This window comes from Bombus pascuorum, chromosome 4 (genome assembly GCF_905332965.1).
Source record: "Bombus pascuorum chromosome 4, iyBomPasc1.1, whole genome shotgun sequence".
In the NCBI taxonomy this organism is placed as follows: domain Eukaryota; kingdom Metazoa; phylum Arthropoda; class Insecta; order Hymenoptera; family Apidae; genus Bombus; species Bombus pascuorum.
This window is the reverse complement of record NC_083491.1, coordinates 7,519,321-7,544,272: the sequence shown is the minus strand read 5'-3', so window position 1 is coordinate 7,544,272 and position 24,952 is coordinate 7,519,321. Positions and strand designations below refer to the sequence as shown.

Genomic DNA, 24,952 nt, shown 5'->3' with positions numbered 1-24,952 from the left:
CAAAAAAGTTAGAAACAAGTACATAGTACCATAAAAGGTATAATACTTTTAATAGTAATGTAGTAATAGTAATTTTAATAGTAACATAACTTTCGAACAAATATAATTTCTACATTACGTAACATAGTGGTGAGTTAACGATGGCATTACAATGATTTAGATTCTTTTTTTTTATACTAACGTCTTATCATATATTTCCGCGTAATTCTCCTCAGGACCTGCTGGCAGTGTTAAATATTCTTTTGGTTCGGAGGTCGACATTCCATGGCAGTAAATCGACATGTTTCTTCCGCTCAAAACCAAAATGTACTCGCCATCCTTGGTAGCATTGAAATAGTTCTTCTCCTCATAGCAGGACATTGCGTAACACTTTCTTTGGTTGCATTTCCGCTTCTGTAGCGGTTTGAACTTCTTAGGACAATGAGACCGGTGTACTCTGTTGCCTTTTAGGGATACGCAGTATATGCTTCGTGTTTCATGGCCCTTCTGGCCACAACTGTGAGTGCACTATAGTTGGAATTTTTTTCGGTTATTGGGTGATTTTCATCAAGTATCTTTAACATATACTATTCCGATATTTTAAAAATATTTCTTAACTATTTACTAGCTTAATTACACTGATTTACAAAAACTTTAATTAAATTTTGTATCAGTAGTATTTTAGCATTTTGCATTGTAAATTTCACGATCCTTTTTAATTAATTCAAAATTATGAATTGTTTTCAGAAGCTTCCAATGATTTTACACCACGTTACGTACAAAATGTAAAATGTTACGTCGTGCGAGATGGTCCCTCACGGTTTGGCCGTCAAGGCCTACACCTCATTACACTATCCTTATATCCGCAATAAACCCAAGGAACCACCATAAATCGAAAAAAAGATTTGAGAAGTGCAAGGTAAAAATGATAGATCTGAAATTTACAACGCAAAATTTTTTTGAAGAACAATCACGAAGGATTAATTGTATGATCTTTAATTACTTAATTGCTTGTTATCGTTCTTGATGTCTTCTTTATTTAAGTTATACTTACTTTGCCCCACGGACCAGCACGCCAATAATATTCATCGTCGCACTCTCGCAATTTGCAAGGCTGTTGAGATTTAGGCTTCTGATCCATCGGGCATTTATCAGTGGGCGTAGGATCGATCAATCCATAACGATTCGCACGGTGACAGGACACTGACCGTTGCTGAATTCCTTCACCACACTCTGCCGAACACTTGAAACATATTAATTGATTTTAGTATAGAAAAATAGTAATATATCTTTAATATTTTACCATCTTTTTCATTCATCTATTTCTTTTTGTGCATTTTATTTTGGTGCTTGTTATACATGTAAAATGTGCAAATATCTTAGTGATTTATCAGAATACTTCTTGCACCATTTGTTATTTTTTTGATAAATATTCGCTGTTGATGTGCAGAAAGCGTGACAATGTATGGGTTTCATGCTCATTATTGCTCATGCACCGATGGTGTTTGTACATAAAATGTATATAAAATGTATGTTAAAAAACTGAATATCATTGAATCATTATATCTACAGATATACATATATATGTAATGGTAACATATAAATATAGAATGATACACAGGATGTCTAAATTGGTGTTAACACTTAACAATTTTGTAAATTGACATAAAACTTTTACATTAACGTTTATTTTTTATGTCTACTGTTTTTCACAATATTTGTGATTGGTAATGGTATTTATTATTAGTGGCGAAAATTACATATTATCTATATATTCAAGCAGGAGGACACTTATTATCTTCAACTATATTTTGCTTTGGGATATAAATTATCAATATTAGAATAGACTGTAAAAGTCTGTAGAAAATACTGATACAGTTACAACAAGCTTCTGGTATACAATTTTGGAATCACTTATGTACATTGCCAAGTTTGAACAAATTTATAGAATATTCTTGAGGGAGAATAGATAAGTATCGCACTTAATGCAATAAACAAATTAGTAGTTAAGGTACCTAAAATGGTAAATGCAGTGACGAAAAGCACGAGAGACAGATATATCAAGAAATGTATAATTATTATTCCTTGTTAGGCAACTATTTGAGTCATGGCCATATAAAATATTTAATTATTATTTATTATTTATTACAAATATATACTCTGATTTAGTACATAAAAATAAAAGATGTATTAATATGTGTTAATGATCCCATAACATTGTCCAGAAATTTGTGATAACTATAACTTATCAATACTTGCTATAACAAAAGTCGTCATACATCGATGATAGTGTTTTACAAAGTTTACATCTTTTCAGACTATCATTTTTCCTTTTTTACTTAATAACTTAATATTCTGTATATATAAAAATGGTGGGAAACATGTTATCTAATTTTTTCTGCAATAAATCAAATAGTTACTACAACTATCTATATACTATATATACAATATACTATAGTGATTCACTCGAAGATGAATTCATGTGCGTTCAATTAAGAGATAAGTATAGCTGATAAACGTTGTTATGAGATGATAAGGTTTCATGAAATGCTTTGGGAAAGAGCACTAACAAAAAAAAAAAAAAAGAAAAAAAAGAAAGGAACGATGACACCAATATCTAGTGTCATGCATATCGATAACTTCCGCATGCTGCATCGACAGGAATGATATATTTCATGAAGAAAATCATTTCAGGAAGAAAATCGCATGCTCGTTTGAACGATTAAATATGCAAGCGTGAATCAACCGTGGATTAACACAATATTATTAGTGTTAATAGGATGAATTATTATTAGAGTATTCGTATGGAATCCAATGGGACAAACTTCTCTGCTCCAATTGTTGACCTTGGAATTTTCTTGTATTTATTGATCACATGTAGATAAAATAAAATAAAAAAATATATTTTGTTAAGAAATGGAACGTCCAAAGAACATGGAAATTATTAGACACGTGTTAAAGTAATATAGGCTTCTGGGTTACTGTATCTACTGAATTATGTAACATCTTTATGATATAACGGAAACATACCAAGACCTCATTCGATCAAAGTTAACGTTGAATGTAAATAATGACGCTGATATGGTTCTGTGCAAATTCGAAATTTATCTCCAGATTTGACTCACAATAATCACCCAGTTTATGATCCATTTTCATCGAAAATAGATTACAAAGATTGGTTAAGGATTAGTGAGAATATCGGTCCCTCAAACCACACGATAAAATACGACTTCCTAGTGAATATTTTTCACCAAACAACTTCTATATCGAGCATACGAAATCGAGCTTACGGATGAATCATTGAAAACAAATATAAAAGATTTCGGTATCTCTAGATTCTAGACCTCTCTAAGTAAGATTATTTTACATCTATTTTGGAGTATCTCATTCTCCATTTAGGATACTAACGTACTGAATAACGTGGCTGAATACAATAAAGATTATTGTAATTTCTTCGTAAATGATATCGTTGTTTCTTAGAATCAGAAAGTAGGAGCATTAATGAACCGTTTGGACACAAGAAAAGTATTGTAACTTAATTTCATTCATAAAATCCATCGATAAGCTCGATCGAGAGGATCCAACCAAGACAAAATCCGAATATTGAAAGTGGATCGAAATGAACAAGAGGCAGGCAATGGTATAAAACATGATCGATAAATCGTAGATCATAGCGGCGAGGTATGAAGATACCTCAGACCAAGGTCCTTCCTGCCAAATAAAGTTGCAGGCAAAACGTCGGCAGGGTCTCTGCGATCTCGGTTTTCTCAGGCCAAGCCTCGAGCACTGCTCGTCCTTTACAGTCACTTCCGGCCCGTGGTTTCCTCTCCTCATCGTGCACTCCACTCTTCGCCTTTGGTGTCCGGTACCACACGATTTCGAACACTGCAAAACATTTTCGTTCGATCCAAACTGCGATGGAAACTTCTTATCAACTCCCTTCGATCCTTGACGCTTACACTTCTGACGTTTATTCGACAAGCATGGTATTTTAGACTCTAATCGGGATTTATTTGTAATAAGAAAAGTTCAGAATTCATAAAAGATTTATGAAAAGACAGTTCGAAATTATTGTTTAATTTATTCTGGTATAGCCTAATAAATGGACGCTAATTTTCAAGGGTTATTAATATTTCTGTTAGTGTCTAGTAGTGTCTTTCTGTGGCAGACATCATGGTCGTTTGTTTTTTTTATTTTTTGTCTGTTTATTAAGAATTAATGTTGCTTGTTTATTAATTGTAATTACCCTAGAGTATGTTAAAAGTTAGATAAATAGAATTAATTAAATCTTTTCGTTTCTGTTTAATATCTTTTTAATGTTTTTGATTCCGCTGTTACATATTGTGTATTAGTGATTTGCGTATTATATAGTGCAAAATGTGAACAGCTTAAATAACGGTGGAATTGAAAAATCACGACATCGACAAACGACATTTAATTACTTTACCTTCTTTGATATTGTTGTAAAAACAAAATTAAAATTTGAACCCATAGTTCCTATTTTTTTATTGTAGTTATTAAAGCGATTTTTTCCTTTTATCATAAATAATATTTTTATATAAATAACAAGTACAGTAATATAAAGATAATAAGCAACAGATTATCGGTCTATGTATTTTTATTCAGTAAGGGTTTTAAAAAGGAAGCCACATCGAAGAAAATACGGCAAATGAATATAATACTTACGGCACTCCATTTGGAAGTTTTCCACTTGCGGAGAATATTCGTTTCTACTCGATTCTTTCGGTCTGTAGAAGTATTTACACAAGGTCTCCTTCGGCACGTTTTTGCTATTTCCGGTTTTTCGATGTCATGGCAGTTCTCATCTGGTAAAATTTCACCACGTGGACTTCGACAACGTACTTGTCGATACTGGTGTCCCAATCCACATTCTACGTCGCACTAAATTGATAAATTAGTAAATTATATTAATATACATAATTTATATAATATTTCTTAAATCGTATTTTATTTACTACACTGTTATATCTTATTATTGTGTTATTATATTAAGATAAAAAAATTTATACACAACAATTATTATTTTATATTTTTCTAATCAGAGAGGGAAACTGTAATCAACTCTCTATAAGTAAACTAAATTTTAATTAAAGATTGTTAATTATCCTAAAGTAATACTTTCTTTATATAATTTAATCGTTAATACGTATAATTTCATAATTCCTAAATGAGATAAATATTCCTGAATGCCAGAAATGAAATGATGAAATATCTATTCATATCATTGTCGTTTTATGTATTTCTAAACCAACCTGGCCCCAGTCACTATGAATCCACATTGGGCAATGATAACGATTGCAGGGGATCTGAGTAGATGGTTTCTTTTCGTTATCACAATAACTATCAGGTGCAATGGTTCCTGTTTCGATGGAGACACATTTCACAGCTGTATTCATATAGCCTTTGATGCACGGTCTGGAGCACTGAGGTACGAATAATATATACATATATAACGTTACTATCCTTTTTTCTAAATAATTAATCAGTCATTTACAACTACGATAATTACAAAATTGAGTGAAATATTATAATCATGTAAATACTAACCTGCCGTGTTTGAACGTGCCATTTATATCCATAACGGAAAATTATATCATGAATTTCGTTATCTTGCTGAGAAGGAATTTCATATGGTGGATCAGAAGAATATTTAATTGGCGGTTTGTTTATCTGTAAATAATAAAACATGATTTTATAAGTGAAGAAATATACACTAAGGAACAATAAGAATGTCGAATTAAAAACAGATCAATGTACCACTGGACAAGGTTTCAGTACACAGACTGCAGTATCATCAGGTTTGTTGGCAGGAGAACATTTGTTACTTGTTATCCCATCAATAGGTTTGCATATAACTTTTCTTCGCTTTATGCCTTCACCACATGTAACTGAACACTGTGAACAAAGACAAGTTTACTTAATGCAGAATGTGCTTAATGTATTTTACTTAAGTATATATCAATTATATTAATAATTGCCAGTTACATTAATTATATTATTATACTAACTACAAGCTTCCAATTTTTTTGAAATTGCTTTAAATTTAAATATGTGTAACACCATTACATACTGGGCTCCAATCACCAGAGTGCCATTGCTCGCAAGGTCCAGGGTTGCAAGTTTCAGCAATATTAGGAGGAGTGTCACCGCAGTAACTGTTCGGAACAATACGGTTCTGTATGTGACACACAAAGTGCCTGTTTCTCTTCCCCACGCCACACGTTACTGAGCACTATTATGAAAATAAATAAATAAATTACAAAAAACAATTTAATTGTGAAATCCCTTAAATGCTTAAGGATCAATGTTGCATTTTTCATTGTTGCTAATTTTCATTAGCGATAAAATTAGGAATTAAATAAGTCAAAATAATTGAGACATATAATTACACGACTCCAATTCTTGAACGCCCACTTAGGACATTCTTCGTTTCCACACGCTCTTTCCAAATCTTTCTTTTGTCCCATACAATTTTCTTCGGAAACTGGTCTTCGATTCGAGTCTACGCAGATAGCTGTTCTATATTGAACTCCACCACCACATGTGGTATTGCACGCACTCCATTTTCCGTAACTCCAGTGAGCATCCTCACAGGGACCTATACAAGCTTCCGTATCGTTTGGTTGTTCAAGATGAGCGCACGATTGTGCTGGAATTGCACGAGGTGGATGATTCGAATGCAACAGCCTCTGCATACATCTAGAGGTCACCATGCGAGTTCCTAGGCCACAGTGGTTCGAGCACTCTGATACTTCAGTGATGTTCCATCTGGAATCATTCATCAAAAATGTGATTCGTCTTACTCAAATAGATTTTTGTTATAAATTAATTAAAGCATTCAGAGTAAAAATACACTTAGTCCAATATAATTAATTAACTAATTAACTATACACTGTTTATCGACAGCATACTTACTCAAGTATACAATGATTGTTGCACATTTGGCTCTCTTCCCGCGGCCTTTCCGACTCGCGACAGTAATCATCAGCGACGACCTCTTTGTACTCGATGCTTATACACTCAGCCTTACGATGCTTCATACCTTGACAGGTGAGACTGCAGTCTGACCACTGGCTTAGTTTCCATTCGTAGCTCTCTAGAATATCTCGCGGTACCGTGTATTCGTAAGTAATTTGGGGCGGATTTAATTCCCTCACTGATAATATCTGCAAGATTATACGTAATATGATAAATATTAAGTAATATTATATTCATCATATATATAATATATATAGAATTATTATCAGAGTTACTAGAAATTAGTATTTCCAGTGACTTCTATTCTATGTAGTAAATTTATTGATAGATGGATTTATTTACAGTGGATTAAACAGGAAACGATGGTTATTTAATATGAACTTAATGCGGTAATGTGTTATAACTAAGACAACTAAATTGATAATTCACAGCTCATAACTAATAATTAAACAACTCATAACAACTCGCAACTTGCTCTCAACTCTATCTCGACTGAACCCTCCTAACTCAATTGACAACTCGCAACTAACTAACTCTTTGCAACTAGACTCTCAATTAACGACTGCAGGTTAATCATCTTTCTCCCTTAAGCATCTCTTTATTGTCTCCTCATATCCCTACCACGTACGTGTTCCGTAACCGTCCACGATCATAATCACCGTACGTCTCCTTCCGCGTAACTATTTGACTAAAGGACCGAGGACATATTGATGAGCCGCTTGGCCTATTGAAGTTTCCCGACCCTTTCCGCCTGTCGACACTTAGGCTTTCTCGCACCATTGTTTATATTTCATCGGATCTTTCTTAGACAATCTTTCCAAGATACTACATATACGTCAATATATAATTAATTTTATTCCATGATATTCTATTGTATTGATATTCTATAAGTATTCCATGATTGATTACTTCAATATCATTGTGAGTAATAATACAGTTATTTTGGAAATGTTGAATTACACACACACTTACTTCCAGAATTAAGTCAGTTTCGATTGGCCTGGAAGTGTTCAGACGTTCCACAACTGATTCAGGTCCACTGTACTCGATAGTTACACCATTATCTACGATCACCCTTTGGGTCATCACCATAAAGTTCCCATTTAGTATATATTTCCCGTTTTCTCCAAGTCGCAAAGCTGAAACAGATCAATGCCACAATTTAACGATGAAAACTAAAATTCAGACATTCATCAACAATTTTTTCCCACAAAATGAAGATAATCGTACGATTATTTCTATATTTGTTAAGATACGCTGCTACATGACATATACTGGTACAGCAAGAAAACATTCTTTATCTGCACATACAGTACTCTATTGCGTCATTGAACTGTTAAATTGTAGTATGTATCATACTGACTTATAATTAACAATTATTTCACACTGTTTTATAATCTCATCTTTCTATCAAAACTGAGGAAACAAAAATTCTGATAAAAATATATTTTATCATAATTTAATCTTTCAAATAAAATTATAAGCAAACTGTACATAAGTTTTAAAAAGATATCTCCTTATCATATAAGGATATCTTAACAAACGTAACGATAAATCATCTAATTATTCTCGACAATCTTCCTAAAAAGAAAAGAAAAAAAAAAAAAAAAAAGCAAGAAAGAAATTCTCAAGGAAAGTTCAGTTAAAGTTAGCAAGTTTAATAGCTCCCTCGAAACAGGAAGGTTTCACACGATTCTCGCAACGTGTCAGGTATCACGTTCATTGAAAACTGAAAGGAATCAAGTACCGAGGTAATTGCTGTCGCCTTGCATGTCCTTCCAACCGTGTTGCCTGATGTCGATGTTATTGCTACCCGCTGGGATCTTGGCGACTCTGGTATAGCCGTACTGGGTGGAGTTGTAGGAACCAGTGATCCACTGGCAGGTGGAATTGTCGCCTCTGCATACGCCGCAGATATCGAGTTCCGCCGTCGAGTTTAAAACGTGGTCGCATCCCGCTGGTTTACAGAGGCCGTTCACGCATATGTGAAAGGTATCCCGGCTGCACGGTGTTCCGTCGATCACCTTGTCCGCCAGCATGTAATACTGATTGCTTTCCACTTGGCAGTACAATTTACAACGGTCCCCCGGCGATACTGAAACAGGAAGAAAGAACAGAAATTGTAACGTCGAGGACGATAAGGGCGAGCGTTAAATTCTTCGCGGCCCAAGCAGCATTTCACTTTTAATCCTGACTAGTTCATAGTCCATAAACTTCTTTTAAAAATTTGAAACCATTGCTATGGTGTTATTAGTATCTCTATATTTTTGTATTTTCGTTGATAGATTTAAGAAAAAAATTTGTGTCTTAAAGGCTTTAGAATGTGAAAAGAAAATGTTACATATGTTCCATTGTTGCAGTTTTGTTCGTGAAAATATAAATTCGCACAAACATTCGCGGTCTAGTCATTACACACTTACTTCGCGAATACTTGGCATGCCATTTAACGTCCTCCGTCAGGTTTGGTATTCTCATATTGTTGTTGTCGAAATACGAACACTGTAGTTCCCTAGAGAACAAAGTGGAGAACAGGTAGATTAATAGAGAAAGTATTGTAAAAGTTGCTAAAGATTAATTTCTTACAAAATGTATGTTTGCGGTAAATGTCCTCTCATTGCAAATATTTACAGTTTCAGATTGGTTTCAACTTTTATCGCCATAGTTTTGATACACTCGTGTTTCATCACGACGCTAATGAAATTTCAAAAAAGTTTTATACAACACCACATACTATATTCGTAAATGTTTCCTACGATGAACGTTTAGATATTTTTCGTGCGTCGCTATAAGTTGAAACGATCTGAATTCAAAGTAACTTGACTAATCCGAACCGGAATAATAAATACCTGAAATCAGGACTTCCTGGTGGACATTCCTTGGTACCACAGCTGCGATATTTTACTCGTTCACCGATACAGTAATGGCCGTTGTTTTGCGGAGGTGGATTATTGCATTCACGGTATTTTTTCTTGATACCACCGCCGCAGGTCCTCGAACATTTCCCATATCGTCCCCATGCGCCCCATTGGCCATCCACTGGCTCGAGATTTCTGCGGGAGACGCATTCACCTCGAAGACACCATTTGTCTTGGCCGCAGGCGGTTCCATCAGCCCACGGCATGTGTTGGGTACGACACTGACCTCCGTGCGGTGTGGTGCACCACAGTCTCCTGCACACTGCCTGGCCAATAACCAACCAACCGCTCAGTTTACCTCAATTCTTAAGCAGTACGTTTGCTGCGTATTGTTTCGAGCAACACGATGCTCGAAACAATTAACCGTGGTTCGGTAATTTTGAGAAAACTCTGACCTTTGTTAGAGATGAGATATACAGCAACTCTTACTGGAGAGTTATTCGGGTTGATTATTCAGGAAATTGATCATGCATGGTATATCTGGTAAAACAATATGCCTACTTATACAGTGACAAAAAAGAAGGGCAGTTTTAGAAGAGCTTTTAAATATTATTCGTATAGATTATTTTGAAGATACAGGGACACTGAAGCTCGAATCTGGCAGCAACTTATATACAAAATGCTAGTATCCAATAAGGGTTAATAATTTGGTACGTAACATACAGTGTCTACAAAAAGTATTGGTACATCATTGTATTTATTATAGCATTTACATACTAATTAATAATTAGGTCCGAGTATATCAACATTTCATTTAGCAGCACTCTCACAGCACTACGAAATATACAGATCTTGATAAACACGCTTCATTAGAAAATAAAGGTGTGTGCCAATATCAATGAAGCGGTTTTTTAATAACTTCTATATTTCATTTTCACAATAACAATCTTTCCTTTCGTTGTCGTATGAAAATACATACTGCTAAATAATACGAAATTGAATGTATTTGAACCTAATCGATATATAAATGTTATAGTGTCTCTTTGTAACCACTGCATGTATACGTACAAAAATGTGTGACTTACCATCACCCACCATGTGAGCGCAGACTTCGGATCCCTTGCCGAACACCAGCTCGCACTGCTTGTTCACCGAATAATCTTCGCCAGGGAGTCTTCTCGGGTTTTCTCGCACCATTGTGTTATCCGGCCTGTCCAGCAAACAGTTTCCGTTTCCGGCCCTTGAAATAAATTTCACCAAGTTTGAACAGGTCCATCCGAGGGGAGGCTCTTGAATCATTCGCCGGTCGAATTTTTGTCAGAAACGGACAGGATCCAAGAGATGTGCGGCGGCCGGTCATTCAGAAATGCAGCGGAACCGGATTCCTAAGCGAGGAGTCGTCTTCTTCAGGTTGTTCGCAGAAAAACTCGCGGCACCGGCTCTCGACCCGATCGAATCGAATTTAGAATTGTTCCGAATGGGAGCACCGGCTTCCAATTCGGCTAGCTTTAGTTTCGTAGCGGGTAAATATCGCTATTTTAAATAGTAGCAAAACGCGATATTTTCTGCCTCGTGTTGTGACAGAGAACAAACTTCTTTTGACTATTGGACGCGGGTTACATTTAAGCAAAGACACAGTGTTTTATCGAAGATCGATAAGCAGAGTTTTCGACGCCATACAAATGATTTCAACAACGAAAAATATACAGTGACGTGCAAAGATCTTGGGAGATAGGCACTTTTTGTTACGGTTTAACTATTTCGCCGCGGGTTAAAGCGATAAGGTGTTGTAATAACTGCATTTTCGTGATTCTGTATATTGCAATACCGATTTGACGATCTTACATTGTCCTACGGAGTTTGGCCGCACTTTGCAAAATATTATACCGTATTATGTAACTTTTCACGTTCTCGCTGAATTTTACATGATTTTACACGACCTTGCCACGTGTTTTTACATAAACTTCATCGCTGATTTACATGGCCTTCCTGGGCTGGACCCGCGTTTGCAGGAAAACGTGTGTTATTTTTTAAAACCACGTGCTTTTTTAATGCGATCATCGGTGGTCTGATGAAGAAAAAGGAAATCCTAACGAGGCTAACGAAGTCGCAGATGTATTCAAGGGTCAATCTGTCAGTGTCACACTTTTCAAAATGAAGACGGTTTAGTGGTTCGTCAAGGTAATGACTGACTCACTCGAGGAACTCGGTGACGTAGTGCCGGGAACATTTCGACCATTCCCACGGACGAGTGTTGCCGTCCAGCATCCTCGACATTATGTTGTGCGCACCAGACCGATTTCTGAAGGAGGTACATTTCACGTCGTCGTCGTGGGGCATGCTCAGCCTAAAATTCAAATTGGGTATCAATTTTATTCGATGCAGATTTTTAGAATAAATATAACGCTCATAAAAATGAAAACTATAGGTGAGGAAGTAATTTTTAAGTTTCATAAACTGTTACCTAGTCCCATATTATACCTAAAAGCTATTTTTAAATATTTAAAAAATGTTGATATGAGTTATTCTGCTGATATTATACTAAATTTCATAATATTAATTTTTTGCATATTAAAATACCCTCCTTGAGCCACAAGGTGATATAAAAACCAGAATATACATCTTTTTAGTGGAATTAGTATTAAACGATTAAAGCCGTATATTTAAGTCATTTGTGTTATGTGTATACGTAATAAGTTGATAAAAAACATGTGTTATAAGTTATATTAAGTATATGTTAGGAGAAGAATTAAAGTTCAGGAGAATAGTTAGTTCGGTGATTTTAAATACAAGAATTGGTGATAATTCAGAGTTAACTCGACAATTGAATGTTTTATTTTTTGAACTGAAATTTTTTATTTTATATTTATTAGATTTCTAATCCCTAATAATTTTACTCACACGTGGCCAATCTCATGAGCGATTGTGAACGCAGCAGCCAGACCATTGTCTTGAACAATAGCGCAGGAGGATCCGGGCATGCACATTCGTCCAAGCTCAGCCAGGCCCAAAGTGTCGCAGCTCATTTCGTCGGAATTGTGACACAGATTTTCCCTGTAAAAGTTTTGTTTTATTTAAAATCATTCCCATTTCTTGGAAATACCATAAGTTCAACGATTTCATAATTCGATAATAAATATAGAAATAAAAGATTGTACTATACATTTTTAACAAAGAATCTATAAATTTACAAGAATGTATTCTTGGTAAAAAAAGAAACAAAAAATACAAATAAAATTCTGTTGTTTAAAAAAATTACAGTTTCGATTATCTTGTTACAAGTAAATCCACTTTATTCATGGGTCTAATTACTCAAGAATAAAACTCGTACTCTTGTAAATTATTACTGTTTTTGATGATTACGAAGATACACACCAGAGTATTAGTCCATCCTTAGATCTTGATCAAGTTCGCTAACGAAATGTTAGAAGATTTTTCTTAAATGAGTTCATTATATAATTTATTTGGAAGCCTATATACTACAGTTTTCAGATACATTTAGACAAAGAAGTTACAAGTAACAAATATATACCTGGTTAAAAGGAGAGCAGTGTCGTAATGTCCTGGTGACGATGCGCTCGGATTATTGTTTTGCTGCCATCGACAGAACTTGTTCAACATGTCAGTCGCTGCGATTCCTTCGCCTTTGGTACGTCTAGCTCCAAATATCTTCTCTATCGGCACGATATTCATCACTGAAATGCTTATGGGGTTTCCAATTGACTGATCTTTGTAGATTAGCGAGACCTGTGAAAAGGAAATGATTTTAATGTTATTTTTATGCATAACTTTTTTACTGCATTGGAATCGTCACGTTGCCTGAAGTAATCATCTTCAGAACGAATGTAAGTCATTGTGAATAACAATTTTTACTCCATTCTTATATTATATTTGACGATAAAGTATCATATTTTCTGAAAATATTTCAACTCTTTTCTCCGAAACAGTAAGTTCTTCTGCTAAAAAGATCCTGCCTGTTTCTCTTTATTTGATTTATTCGTCGAAAGCGTTTCATCATTGGGACCAGAGAAATCAACAGAAATGATGTGTAGTTGCGTCGAATAATTAAGCAGAAAAGAGGGAAAAGCAGTAAGTGTGTTTTAAATACGAATATTAAAAGATTTCTGATTTATGTTCTTGTTACGATAACGTTCGGTGATTACAGCATATTAAAACTGTATCACGTAAATCCTCGTTCCTCGTCGCTTCTCTTAGCTTTCTAAACGCGATAACAGTTTATAAATTACTAGACCAGAACCGTCGTTTAACTAATAATAAATCAGCGTAATCGCGAGTACAGGGAAGTTCGAGAACTACTTTCCAGATATTCGAGTTATCTAAACGCTTGCAATGGACTTCCCCCTTTTTCAAATAATTTTTCCAATGCAAGTTGAAGGAAACACTTGTAATCTCTTGTTTTTATTTAATTCCACGTTGTCTTACATTTTCTCTAATGATTCGGCTTTAATATTTTCCGTAATTCTCGTAAGAACGACAAACTTCTCAGCTGAATGATCAAAAATTATTCTTAATTTTCATCAGCCCTAAACACGTATCGATGATTATGTCAGTCATTATAGTAACACGTCCGACGACAGTGAAACAAACTGGACTTTAAATTAAAATTTGTTCAATTAGTGAGATACCTAAGTATCCCATCCAACAAGATACAATAACGACTTCTGACAAAGGCGAGTTCGATCGTATTCTCGATGAGGCGTTATGCTAACAAATTTCATAACGAAATAGGTAACATTTTATAAAAGATCAATTCAAAACTATTGAGATACGTATAATTTTGCGTGCTAGCATCACATGCACAGCGTCTCGAAAAATGGATGAATGCAACTATTCCGTTGGCAGTGTGGTACAGAAGATGGTTAGACAAAGAGAGTGCTGAGATACGTGCAAATGTATATCGACGAAGATCCTGTAAATCATTTATTAAATGAATCTAAAATTACTTTAATATAAATTCCAAGTGTAATCTTAGTGTTCCTTTACTTTTATTTCCGCGATTAAGATCCACAGTTCTCAACAAAAAACTAACACAAAATTGTAAAATTGCAAAAGACAATTATTACCAAATTATCGCGCAGGACTCGGGTCAGTTTAATATTTTCGCTTGTAGAAAAGCGACACGTTTTCGTCGTTTGATAACGATGGAATAATGATTTTTTACAAAGGCGAGGTCGATTGCATCTTTGATGAGGCGTCCGAAAAGGAAAGGGCGAGGCTCATGCAGAAGAACAGTACCGGAGACGAGACGCGAGCAAAACGAGGATATAACCGTGCATAAACAATGCGAGACACAGTCGACTCTTAATTAGTAGCGTGTCTCGAATCTCAACCGACATCGCCCAATCTTCATGGAACGAATCCGTGGGACGGATGATAAAACGCGGAGGATGCGTGGCTGCTTTTCGATTACATCGGTCAACCTTACGTCCTCTTCCTTGCTTTTTAATTACACGCTACTTATTCGACGTTCTCCGCTGTCTTTTCCTTTTTCTTTCTCTTCTTTGCGTTCCGGTTGACATGCGAGCAAATAACTCGGATACGTCGGTCGATGTCGATCGCGATCGCCAGTTGTACTTCGTAACTTCTGTTTGCTACTTTCACCATTGTCACGCGTCTCGTTGTATTGGAATATTTATATAGATCGCAGATTGGAATTCGAGAAGTTTGGTCGAAGAGTTTAACAGTTTGCAAGCTAGAAAATATGCGAATTCGAAGGATGGAAATTTGGAGATCGAAGATTCCAATATCTCAAAATTTGAGCATTCAGATATTTGGAGATGTGAAAGTTTGAAGGTTTTGGGTTTAAGTAAAAGTCAACTAAAAATTTCGTCTTTTTGTATAACTGTCAAATATCGTTTTTATTGTACCACAATTGTGTTTTTAGTACTACAAACGTAGTACTTTGAATATCATCGTTTTTTTAATTTTAATATTATTAACATGTATTTCCTGTACAAAGTTGACAAGATATATTTCCTATACCTAATATCATAAAATACGATAAATCTTGAGATTTCCTATACCTAATATCATAAAATACGATAAATCTTGAGAAATAATAATTTTCCAAACCATCTATCCTGAATTTTTCGAAATTACTCAAAAAATTAATCGAAGAGTTAGCAAACACACCCATTATAGAATTAATGCAAGGAAAATTTATACAAGGAAATTCTACGAATGCCTAAATAAAGGAAAAGTAAAAATATTCAGATTCGAACACCATCGTCCGCTCTCGCCCATCCATCAAACAGTCATCATCCGCATTAAACAATTTCTTCCCCGCTTTCCAAATCCATTCACTTAATCGACCAAAGCGACTCGAACTAATCTTCGTCTCCTCTTCCTACATCGTCTGTTATCCGGAATGAACTGACTCGTAACTGCACTATAATGATTCATTACAAGAGACCCGACTGGACAAGCTGGTGGAAAAAAGAAGACAGAGATAATTCCTCGAGTCTCATGGCAATGGACGATGCCAGAAAATCTTCGTTCGACCGATTAATCGCGAGTTGTCTCGAACTGAAACGAACTTTATTAGATGAAACGAACCACGGGCCTGATGCGTTCAATTGGAATAATTCTTTCGACGTCCGGATGATGTGTTACTCCGGCTACAATTTCTTCTAGGGAATTTACCGAGGAATAGAGCAGAACGATTACAACAGATTCGTTCACGTCAGAATCGTTTGATAGCTGGTAATTGATTGATTAAACGCGTGCAAGCTTTTCTACCAAGATATAACGCGATTTGCGTGGTACTCGAGCGACTTTTTGCTTTCATCGTGTTTCGACATGGCTCCCTTTGATAGGCCATGGACGTTGGTGAATGGATCTATGAGAGATTAGAACGACGAGTGTCGAACAGGTGTTGCTGTTCCAGGTGTAAGCAACTCTGTCGATCGTTATCTGTTTGAGAATCACACGGTGAAAGCGAAACGAATTAATACTACGACTACCTGAGCAGTCGGGACGATTAACTTGTCACTCTTTCTGCAGCTATTTTACAGGATTCTATGGTGGAGATTGGGGAATTTGAAGGTTTGAAATTGGGACAGTTAGGAAATTCGTAGGTCTGCAGATTCGAGGATTTGAAAAGCTGCGGATTTTCAGCTTCGCAAATTTCAAACTTGCGAGAGTTCGGCAGTTCGAAGATTTGGAAATTCAGAGATCCTTAGAGTTCGAAGGTTTGAGATCGGAAGAAAGTGGATGGTTCGAAAATTCGCAGAGTTAAACATTCAAAGAATTGGGAATCCGAAGCTGTAAAATTGGAAGAATTTGAAGAAATCGATGGTTTGAAAACTTCAAGAATTGGAGATTTGAAGGTTTGGCGAGTGGAAGAATCGTAAAAATTTGAAGATTTGAAAATTCACAAGTTTGGATATCTGAAGATTGGAATACAAAAAGGAATTTAAAAATAATACTTTTCATAGAATATCAAGACTTAGGAATTCGAAGGTCTGTCTGAGGTAAAGTAGATAGAGCGGATATTATCGACGTGGATAAAGCGGATATTATCATAACGTGGGTAGTTTTGGATTCTTTTTCGTGGTCGTTGCATTAGGTGTGACTGCAGAAGTTTGGAATTTGCTGTGAATTGCGTGCACGCGTTTGGATATTTCACTGATTGGTTTAAGTAGTTGGTAATTTAACAGTTGGAAGAAGAAATTACGCGAACTTCAAATAATGTTGAAACTGAAAATAGAAGAGTTATGTTGATTATTGAAAGAATTTTAGAAACTGCAGCTGCAAGTTCTACTTAATTTGAAACGGTAGATGTTAAAAAAAATCGATTAATATATATATATATATAAAAATAGAATTAAATAAAATTTTGATGAAATTGAAGAAATATAGTTAAATAAAATAAGGTAAATAACATTTCTTTTCATTCGGATGCGTTTTAAAAATTAAGCAATATCCTGACTGAACTTAGATTCTATTAGATAAAAATAACAAGAATTATGTGATTAAATATGAAACTAGATCTTTTACGTCATTAGCGTGTAGTAGTTTGTACTTTAAAGAGTAAAAAAGTTGCATATCTTCGTCGCATATATTCATAATGATATAGCACTATAATCGTATGATTTACGACAGTCGAGTGTTACAACTTTGCGTAAGTCGGTTTGAAAGCAGGTAGAAAAAACTGTATTAAAAAAAGAAATAGTCTGCTGCAGCAAACAAATTATTTCTGCTACATATTCATTGGATTGCATGTCTTGCTCATAATAGAATCAATATGCTCGCGTTTAGAAACATAAGAAACCACGTCGATCTTTATATTTAATCAGTTTCATATAAATTTGCGTACAAGTTACTGCAATGTTCTCTAATAATAAAATTTCAACGTTTCTCAACCTACCAATTCGATTAACATAATCATCTCACAAGGGGAACAATATTTCTCTTTCATAACAACGAACTATTCCACTTTTACCATTTTTCCATCGCATGAAAACTTGCATCCGATCAATCCTGTGATTCACCATAGCATTTTATTCATTATTATATTGTTTTATTCCAAGTAGGTATTTTCAATCTGTAGATTTATCGCATTCCATCGCTTTCTACTTACTATGTTATTGTAGTACCGAACTTCTGCGATAGGCCGATACATTGCCGCGATTCTACCGTTGAAACTGGTCACTCGGCCGATCAATCTTCGCATCAAGATCGCAAAGAGACACGCGATAACGCGAGGAAAAAGGTTGGAAAAGAAGCGTCTCTCGTTGGACCGGTTAGAGGAACCGACCGAGAAACGCGGCAATCGAATCGTGTCACCAGGAGATCGCAATGTCAGCCGTGCGCAAAGAGGCAAGTTTTTCATTTCCACATCGGAGGTGGTCAGCCGTGAGCGATGTCGCTTAAAGCACCGTTCACATCTACCACGATCCTGTCCCACACTGTACAGGTATGGTCAAATGGGTTATCCAGGCGACAAAAATTCATATTTATCGAGTAACAGCTGCCGACAGTTCCTCTTCTTGTTCATTTTTCGTTCATTGCGTGTCAGTATCGACCAACTATTAGTAGACCACGGATTTTTATGCGAAATTATACTCTGACGAATGTAATCGAAGAAAGAGAATAATTATAAACAGAAGATTATTTAGGTCTGTAAATATTACAACTAGCAAACCAAGTATTTGCATGTGAATATGGACAAACTATTCGTAGACAGTGGATTTTTATGTAAATTTATATTCCAACGAATATACCGAATATATTAAAAGAATAGAACAATAATAGATATATCGATCTCTAAATAACATAACGAGCGAATGAAAATATATTTGGATATTAGAAATCTCTTGCGAATGTATCATTCGAGTATTATCATCAGTATATTCCTTTCGAAATTTCATTGGTACTGTAATGAGACCTGGCGAAGCTTTGACATAATTATACATAAATATTTTCCACAATATACTTTGGTTACTTATAATTGTATATATTACGTTATCATCTTATATTATATTGCCTTATCACTGTATTTATTTCATTTTGTCATCCCTTATCAAGTAAACATTTCAATTACTTGTTGTTAATTTTCGATGGAAACAAAGGTACCAGACTGTAACGAACAATTCTTGCAATTGTTCTCCTTATAAAGGAACAAAATTTCAATTACAAAGTGTTAAAAGTTCAACGAAAAATAGAAACGACTGTGTACCGTATTTTCCCTGACGCGTCAGACTAAACAATAGACCTATACTACTTAAGTGTCAGACATTAGACGTATGCTGCTCAAGACCAGACCAGAATTCCAAGTATAACGATAAAACTTACAATATCCTGTATCATATTTCATATTTAATGTTCCTTCGCTATTTGTATAACTCTGAGCTTTATATTTCAATTAGTCTTTCGTTAATACGTTGGTAATTATCGAATCGTGTAGCGTTCTTCCGTCACGAGATAGCTAGACAGGGTCGACGTAGTGCATCGAGCATAAATTTGCCTGAAACTCGGTCAATCGTCGATCGACGTTGTCGAGAGTACACGGTGAATGCTCCTCTACTCGACACGCACGGGGCCTCGTGGATGGTGTTCCGTTGCTCTCGTAATCTTATCGAGCGGTCGTAACGCGGCTTAAAGCCATGAAGTTTTAATGGTTTTCGAGATTGGCTGCTTAAGTGATTCTTACGGCTGAAGAAATAGAGAAAAGGAAGAAGATGGGTGGCGCGTGATTGTTCTGACTGTTAACTAGATCGTTTCTTACAGGCAAACTCGTCTTGTTTTCGCGTACGAGATGTTGCGTTTGTTAAAGAGAAATTGTTTTCTCGTGTTAAGCCGAGGCTTAATAGCTTCTTTCTAGCTAATTAGGAGTTTTTTGTCTTTATACTTGTTGCACGGAATCATTGAAATGCATCGAGTCGATAGAATAAATTCAAATTTCTTTCTGATCAGGTTACGTTTCTAAAAATGACAATCTCGTTTGACACGTTCATGAAACTATGAGACTGTTAGGATTTCTATGTATGGGGAAGTTTAGAGGCACGGTAATGAACAAAATACGCGTAAGACAAAAATATATAAAATATCCGAAATATGATACCTTATGACGTTCATCAAACAAAACCCCGCGTACGTTCTATTAGGTCGTCCGAAAAGTTTCTTTATTTCTTTTCTCAATTATGTCCATAAGTTTCTTTTCTCAATTATGTCCATAAAAATATGAAATTCCTATAAATATATATAGTTTAATAATACATAACAAACGTCCAAGCATTTGTAAGAAATTTAAAAATGCAATAACATGCAAAAGTAAAATATCAAAAGTATAGTATCTACTTGTTCCGACGTTTAACATTATTTACCCTTATTTCTTGAATTAGATTCACCACAACATGAATTTGCATAAAATTTCTTACTCCACTAATAACCAATAACGGACCACCCTGCACGTAATCCTCTCTCCGAGCGACCAGAGACGATTCGTCGAGGATCAGGACCGGCCGCTCAACTTATCAAACCGGCGCTCGACGCGGTGTCAAATTAGATTTCATCGATTCGGCAGGAGGAAAAAGAAGAAAAAAAAAAGAAAAGAAAGAAGGGAAGGAAAGAGTGAATGAATATCAAAAGACGATCGACAGGCCGGGGACGGCTGATTGAATCGTCGGATGAATGACGGGCGTGGGCACGTGAAAGTGAGCCCCGGACGCTTCGTGGGATGTTGCCCTCTTCTCCGAGGTGTGGTCTGTCTCGCGTGGGATATGCAACCGACCGGATGGTAATGACCTGGTTGACAATCGCGAGGCTAACCGTCAAATTACATGAATCATTCATTTATCGATCAAGTCGATCGACTTCCCTCCTTCGAGCTGTTTCATCCTCCTCGACATTTTCCTGATCCTCGTCCGGGGATCGATTGATGGGGTTTATCATGGGTTTATGGATTTTTATTTGAACGGGGTATTTACGGGTTACGAGATTCCATCATATTTTTTTTAGATCGACGGTGTCTTGCGACATGTTTCTTCTTTTAGTGATGCTTCTCTTCAACGATCGACTAATTTTTAATTATTATTTAATTATTATCGTACAGTTTTATAACTTTCGCGGATTCTTTACTTTGACACGAGATTCTTTATTTTGATTTATTTCCTGAAAAGTTCTTGAAGTATCGCTGGCCACTATGTTCATGGAACATCTGAATAAATTTGCGAATGATGTAGTTGCTCGATGTATTTAATTGTGAGATTCGATTTTGTATTTTACATCGAGGATAGTTTGTGAAATATCCTGAAGCTCAGGGCGATTCTGTTACATTGTTCGCAATGGTCGATCAATTCTGTTGTTCTACGCTTATTCATTGGCACGATTCATTGGTCGTCGAATCTTTAGAATGCTACTTTTATGGACTTTTTATTTAAAGAAATATATAATATATCAGTGATCGATACGTGCTAGGAAAAGAGGAGCTTTGTTATAAGGAGACGAAGAGAAGGCAGATTGAATTGAAAGCGACGAGCTGGCAGACGTGAAACACGGTTTATTAAATATCGGGAGTTGTTCTTAATGTATCTATTGATCTTTCTATCTGCCAGTAATCGATCTGTTAAATATTCGATCGAAATAATAAACACATTTGTAGGAAAGAAGCTCTTGAAAAATCACATCGAACGAATCCGACAAAAAGGAAAATATCTGAAAATCCTTCGAATTTTACATCGGTGGAAGATCGATTGTAAGCAGCTGGTGGGATGATCGATTATATAATCGGCGATAGTCCAGGAACTTTAAATAGCGTAGCACGGATCGCGTGGGATGCGTCCTACTAAGTTGCTTTCGCGTACCAGCCGCTATACTTTTCTCCGGCAAACGTGAACCGTATACGTATCACCGTTGTAATTTATGCGCGTTGGTCTGGTTTTGCAAGCGGCGCCTAGCGGAGCCGACAAAACAGAGAAAATAAAGGCGGTTCGTTTCGCTGAGGTCTGCACGATTAGTAACGTTGGGATCAAGAGTTTCGCGAACACAATGATTCAGTATGCAGCGGAGAAAAAATGAAAAAAAAGCAGACATTATATGATAATGTTGATTATTCGGTTCAACTATAGGGTATGGAGTTGTGCAGATTGTATTATAATATTATATAATATTATATCGCATAATATTGGATTATATCGTATAATCTAGCCTATATATACGTATATAAGAAGATTAGTCAAAATCTGCAACGTTCACATGTCATGTTTTTATGCAATGTCTTTTCTTCTCTTTTGTAACGCATGTAATTGGGTTTGACGCATATGATTGAACCGAATCATCGACGTTACATAATATTATACCGTTATAGTATTATATATTCAGCGAGGTTACAAGTCAGATAATAATTTTTAAAAGTTATCCTCGAAAGATTAACAAATCGTCAGCGTCGAGTCTTTCCAAAAAGAATTTTTATATTCATTGGTAAAACTTTCAAACGTTTCGCTCAACGAATAATCGTATTGTATAACAGAGCGTTCGATAAATGTCCCACAGTTTTCACGAACTTTCTAAAAGTCTAGAACGTTAAAGAAATTCATCTTGAAGATAAATAATCTAATTTGTTTACAGAGAGTTATTTCGACATCACGGGCGTTTCTTTTACAACTCTACACCACGTGTACACACCTTGCAATCGAAACAAGGTTGAATTCTACGATACTGGACCAAACTACCTGGACGTTTTAATAACGAGTCGAATTCCAGACTCCGATTGAGGCCGAAATGTCAACGTCGCGTTAAAGCTATAATAGTTAGGTAAGGTAGCCGCCCGCGAGTTGCAGATCGTATCGGTTCACCAGGATTTATAATAGTCAAGGTGCAACTTGTACTTTCTATTCTTTCGACGATGAATTTTACGCCTGAAGCAACAACAGCCGGCTCTGACCATAGCACGAAAATTTATTACTTTAGAATATACGGCTTTTAAATGTCCGACGTCGCGGTTATCTAGCGATTCAGCTTCGTCGACAGATTGTATCCCCTTCAACAAGGGACGTCCATTATGTCAACCGATTGTACTAATCTTTCGCTACGTTAGGTCATTAACGATTAACCAGCGAATGATGCATAAGTTACATAAACGTGATATTACAAAAAAAAATTTACATAACTTACATTCAAAGTAAGTTTTGTTAATGTATAAAAAAGGTATTAGAATAGCAGACATTTTACAGAGACACGCGTTAACGAAACTGTGAATGCGCATTTCTTGAGAATTTGAGGATTTCAAAAATCCACAGGATGCATATAATGTGGAAAAAACGTAGAAAATATTCAAAGTAGAGAACTTATTATAACATTTAGCGATTAAATAAATCTCTACACAGATTTCATTTCTTTAATTATATTCACAGAAATATACAGTTGCACAAACATCTGCAGTCTACTGCACATTACAAATAGGAAGAGACGATGGCATCTTTCTTTATTTTCAGAAAATTAAACGAATATTCTGATTATTCACAATGTCAAATATAATGGACAACTTTTATTTTAGACCATTTTAATATATAATATTCTAATAAAATTAACTCTCTTAAATATAATAATATATTTCAATATAGCGTGGTTTACAATAAATTTCTTTTACTTTAATATGATAAATTTCAATTTACATTCAATTTTAATTAAAATTTCGTGATCTCTGCGAAATACATATTTGTATTAAATATCGAGTAATTTCCAAATATATTCTCGGATTGGTTTCAAATTTGACCAACATAATCATGACAGCCGTGTCTCGCTACAGAGTTACTGAAATTTCAAAATACTTTATATAACATACATAAAATATACATAAAAGTTTTCCAAGTCAAACACTTTCGTAATCCACCTTAATATCTTGTTAGAAATTCGACTATATACGTGGTTGAGCTGATTAAAGATGACTAATGACCCTTTGGGGCAACGCTTGCGAAACATCCGACCCACGCGTGTTTCTCGCGCTAAAACGAAACTTTCCTAGCCGTTTTGGATACACTTGGACAGAGGTTGCTCGGGGCAAAGGTAATAAATTGGATAGATGGAGCGATTGGAGGGAAACTAGTGGGTTTCTCGAAGAGAAAATTGCTAGCGTGTCATTGAATTGGTGTTAAGACTGATGTACACCCCCGTTTATAAATATTAAGATTAGGACACTCCCTGACTCGCAGAAGATGTCATAATCGATTCAAATTACCAAAGAAATAAGATTTCATAATCAACAAAATGCTCAAGGAAATTGTCAAGAGAAATTAATTTATCAGAATATGAGATGACAATCTGAGAATTTGTAAAGACTGTTTGCAGTACAAGAGGAACCTGATAAATTAAGAATTATATTTTGTATTACGAAGTGATTAGGTTTCACGTATGTATAGGAAAATTATTATTTTAATATAATTATTATATTCATATTTATATACGAAACTCGTCGTATCAGAAAACAAGTAATATCGAAAGAAGGAAAAATACCAATGGTGACATCTCCAAATCATCAAGCAACAAAATGACGCAATGAAAGAAACAAACTTCCGCCGAAAGTTGCTCCACGTTTCTGATACGCAAATTTACATCAGTTAAAATAACGATTGAAACAAATATGTGTCGATAGAATCTGA

General features: G+C 35.4%; 1 protein-coding gene across 2 annotated transcripts in view; it reads right to left on the bottom strand.

Annotated features, from left to right (window-relative positions):
* LOC132906422 (A disintegrin and metalloproteinase with thrombospondin motifs gon-1) overlaps positions 1-24,952 on the bottom strand; it is a 181,981-nt gene that overhangs the window by 5,313 nt on the left and 151,716 nt on the right. Inside the window, exons 9-26 of one of the 2 annotated variants that reach the window (XM_060958597.1) lie at positions 13,366-13,580; positions 12,735-12,887; positions 12,031-12,180; positions 10,919-11,073; positions 9,825-10,155; positions 9,399-9,487; positions 8,726-9,073; positions 7,951-8,117; positions 6,916-7,166; positions 6,390-6,768; positions 6,071-6,232; positions 5,758-5,895; positions 5,548-5,670; positions 5,253-5,423; positions 4,666-4,881; positions 3,673-3,864; positions 1,034-1,222; positions 182-507 (exon numbers count right to left, since the gene is read on the bottom strand). In XM_060958597.1, the coding sequence (XP_060814580.1) occupies positions 182-507; positions 1,034-1,222; positions 3,673-3,864; positions 4,666-4,881; positions 5,253-5,423; positions 5,548-5,670; positions 5,758-5,895; positions 6,071-6,232; positions 6,390-6,768; positions 6,916-7,166; positions 7,951-8,117; positions 8,726-9,073; positions 9,399-9,487; positions 9,825-10,155; positions 10,919-11,073; positions 12,031-12,180; positions 12,735-12,887; positions 13,366-13,580 (3,755 nt within the window). The remainder of the gene's footprint in view (positions 1-181; positions 508-1,033; positions 1,223-3,672; positions 3,865-4,665; positions 4,882-5,252; positions 5,424-5,547; positions 5,671-5,757; positions 5,896-6,070; positions 6,233-6,389; positions 6,769-6,915; positions 7,167-7,950; positions 8,118-8,725; positions 9,074-9,398; positions 9,488-9,824; positions 10,156-10,918; positions 11,074-12,030; positions 12,181-12,734; positions 12,888-13,365; positions 13,581-24,952) is intronic. The other variant, XM_060958598.1, reaches the window with a different exon arrangement.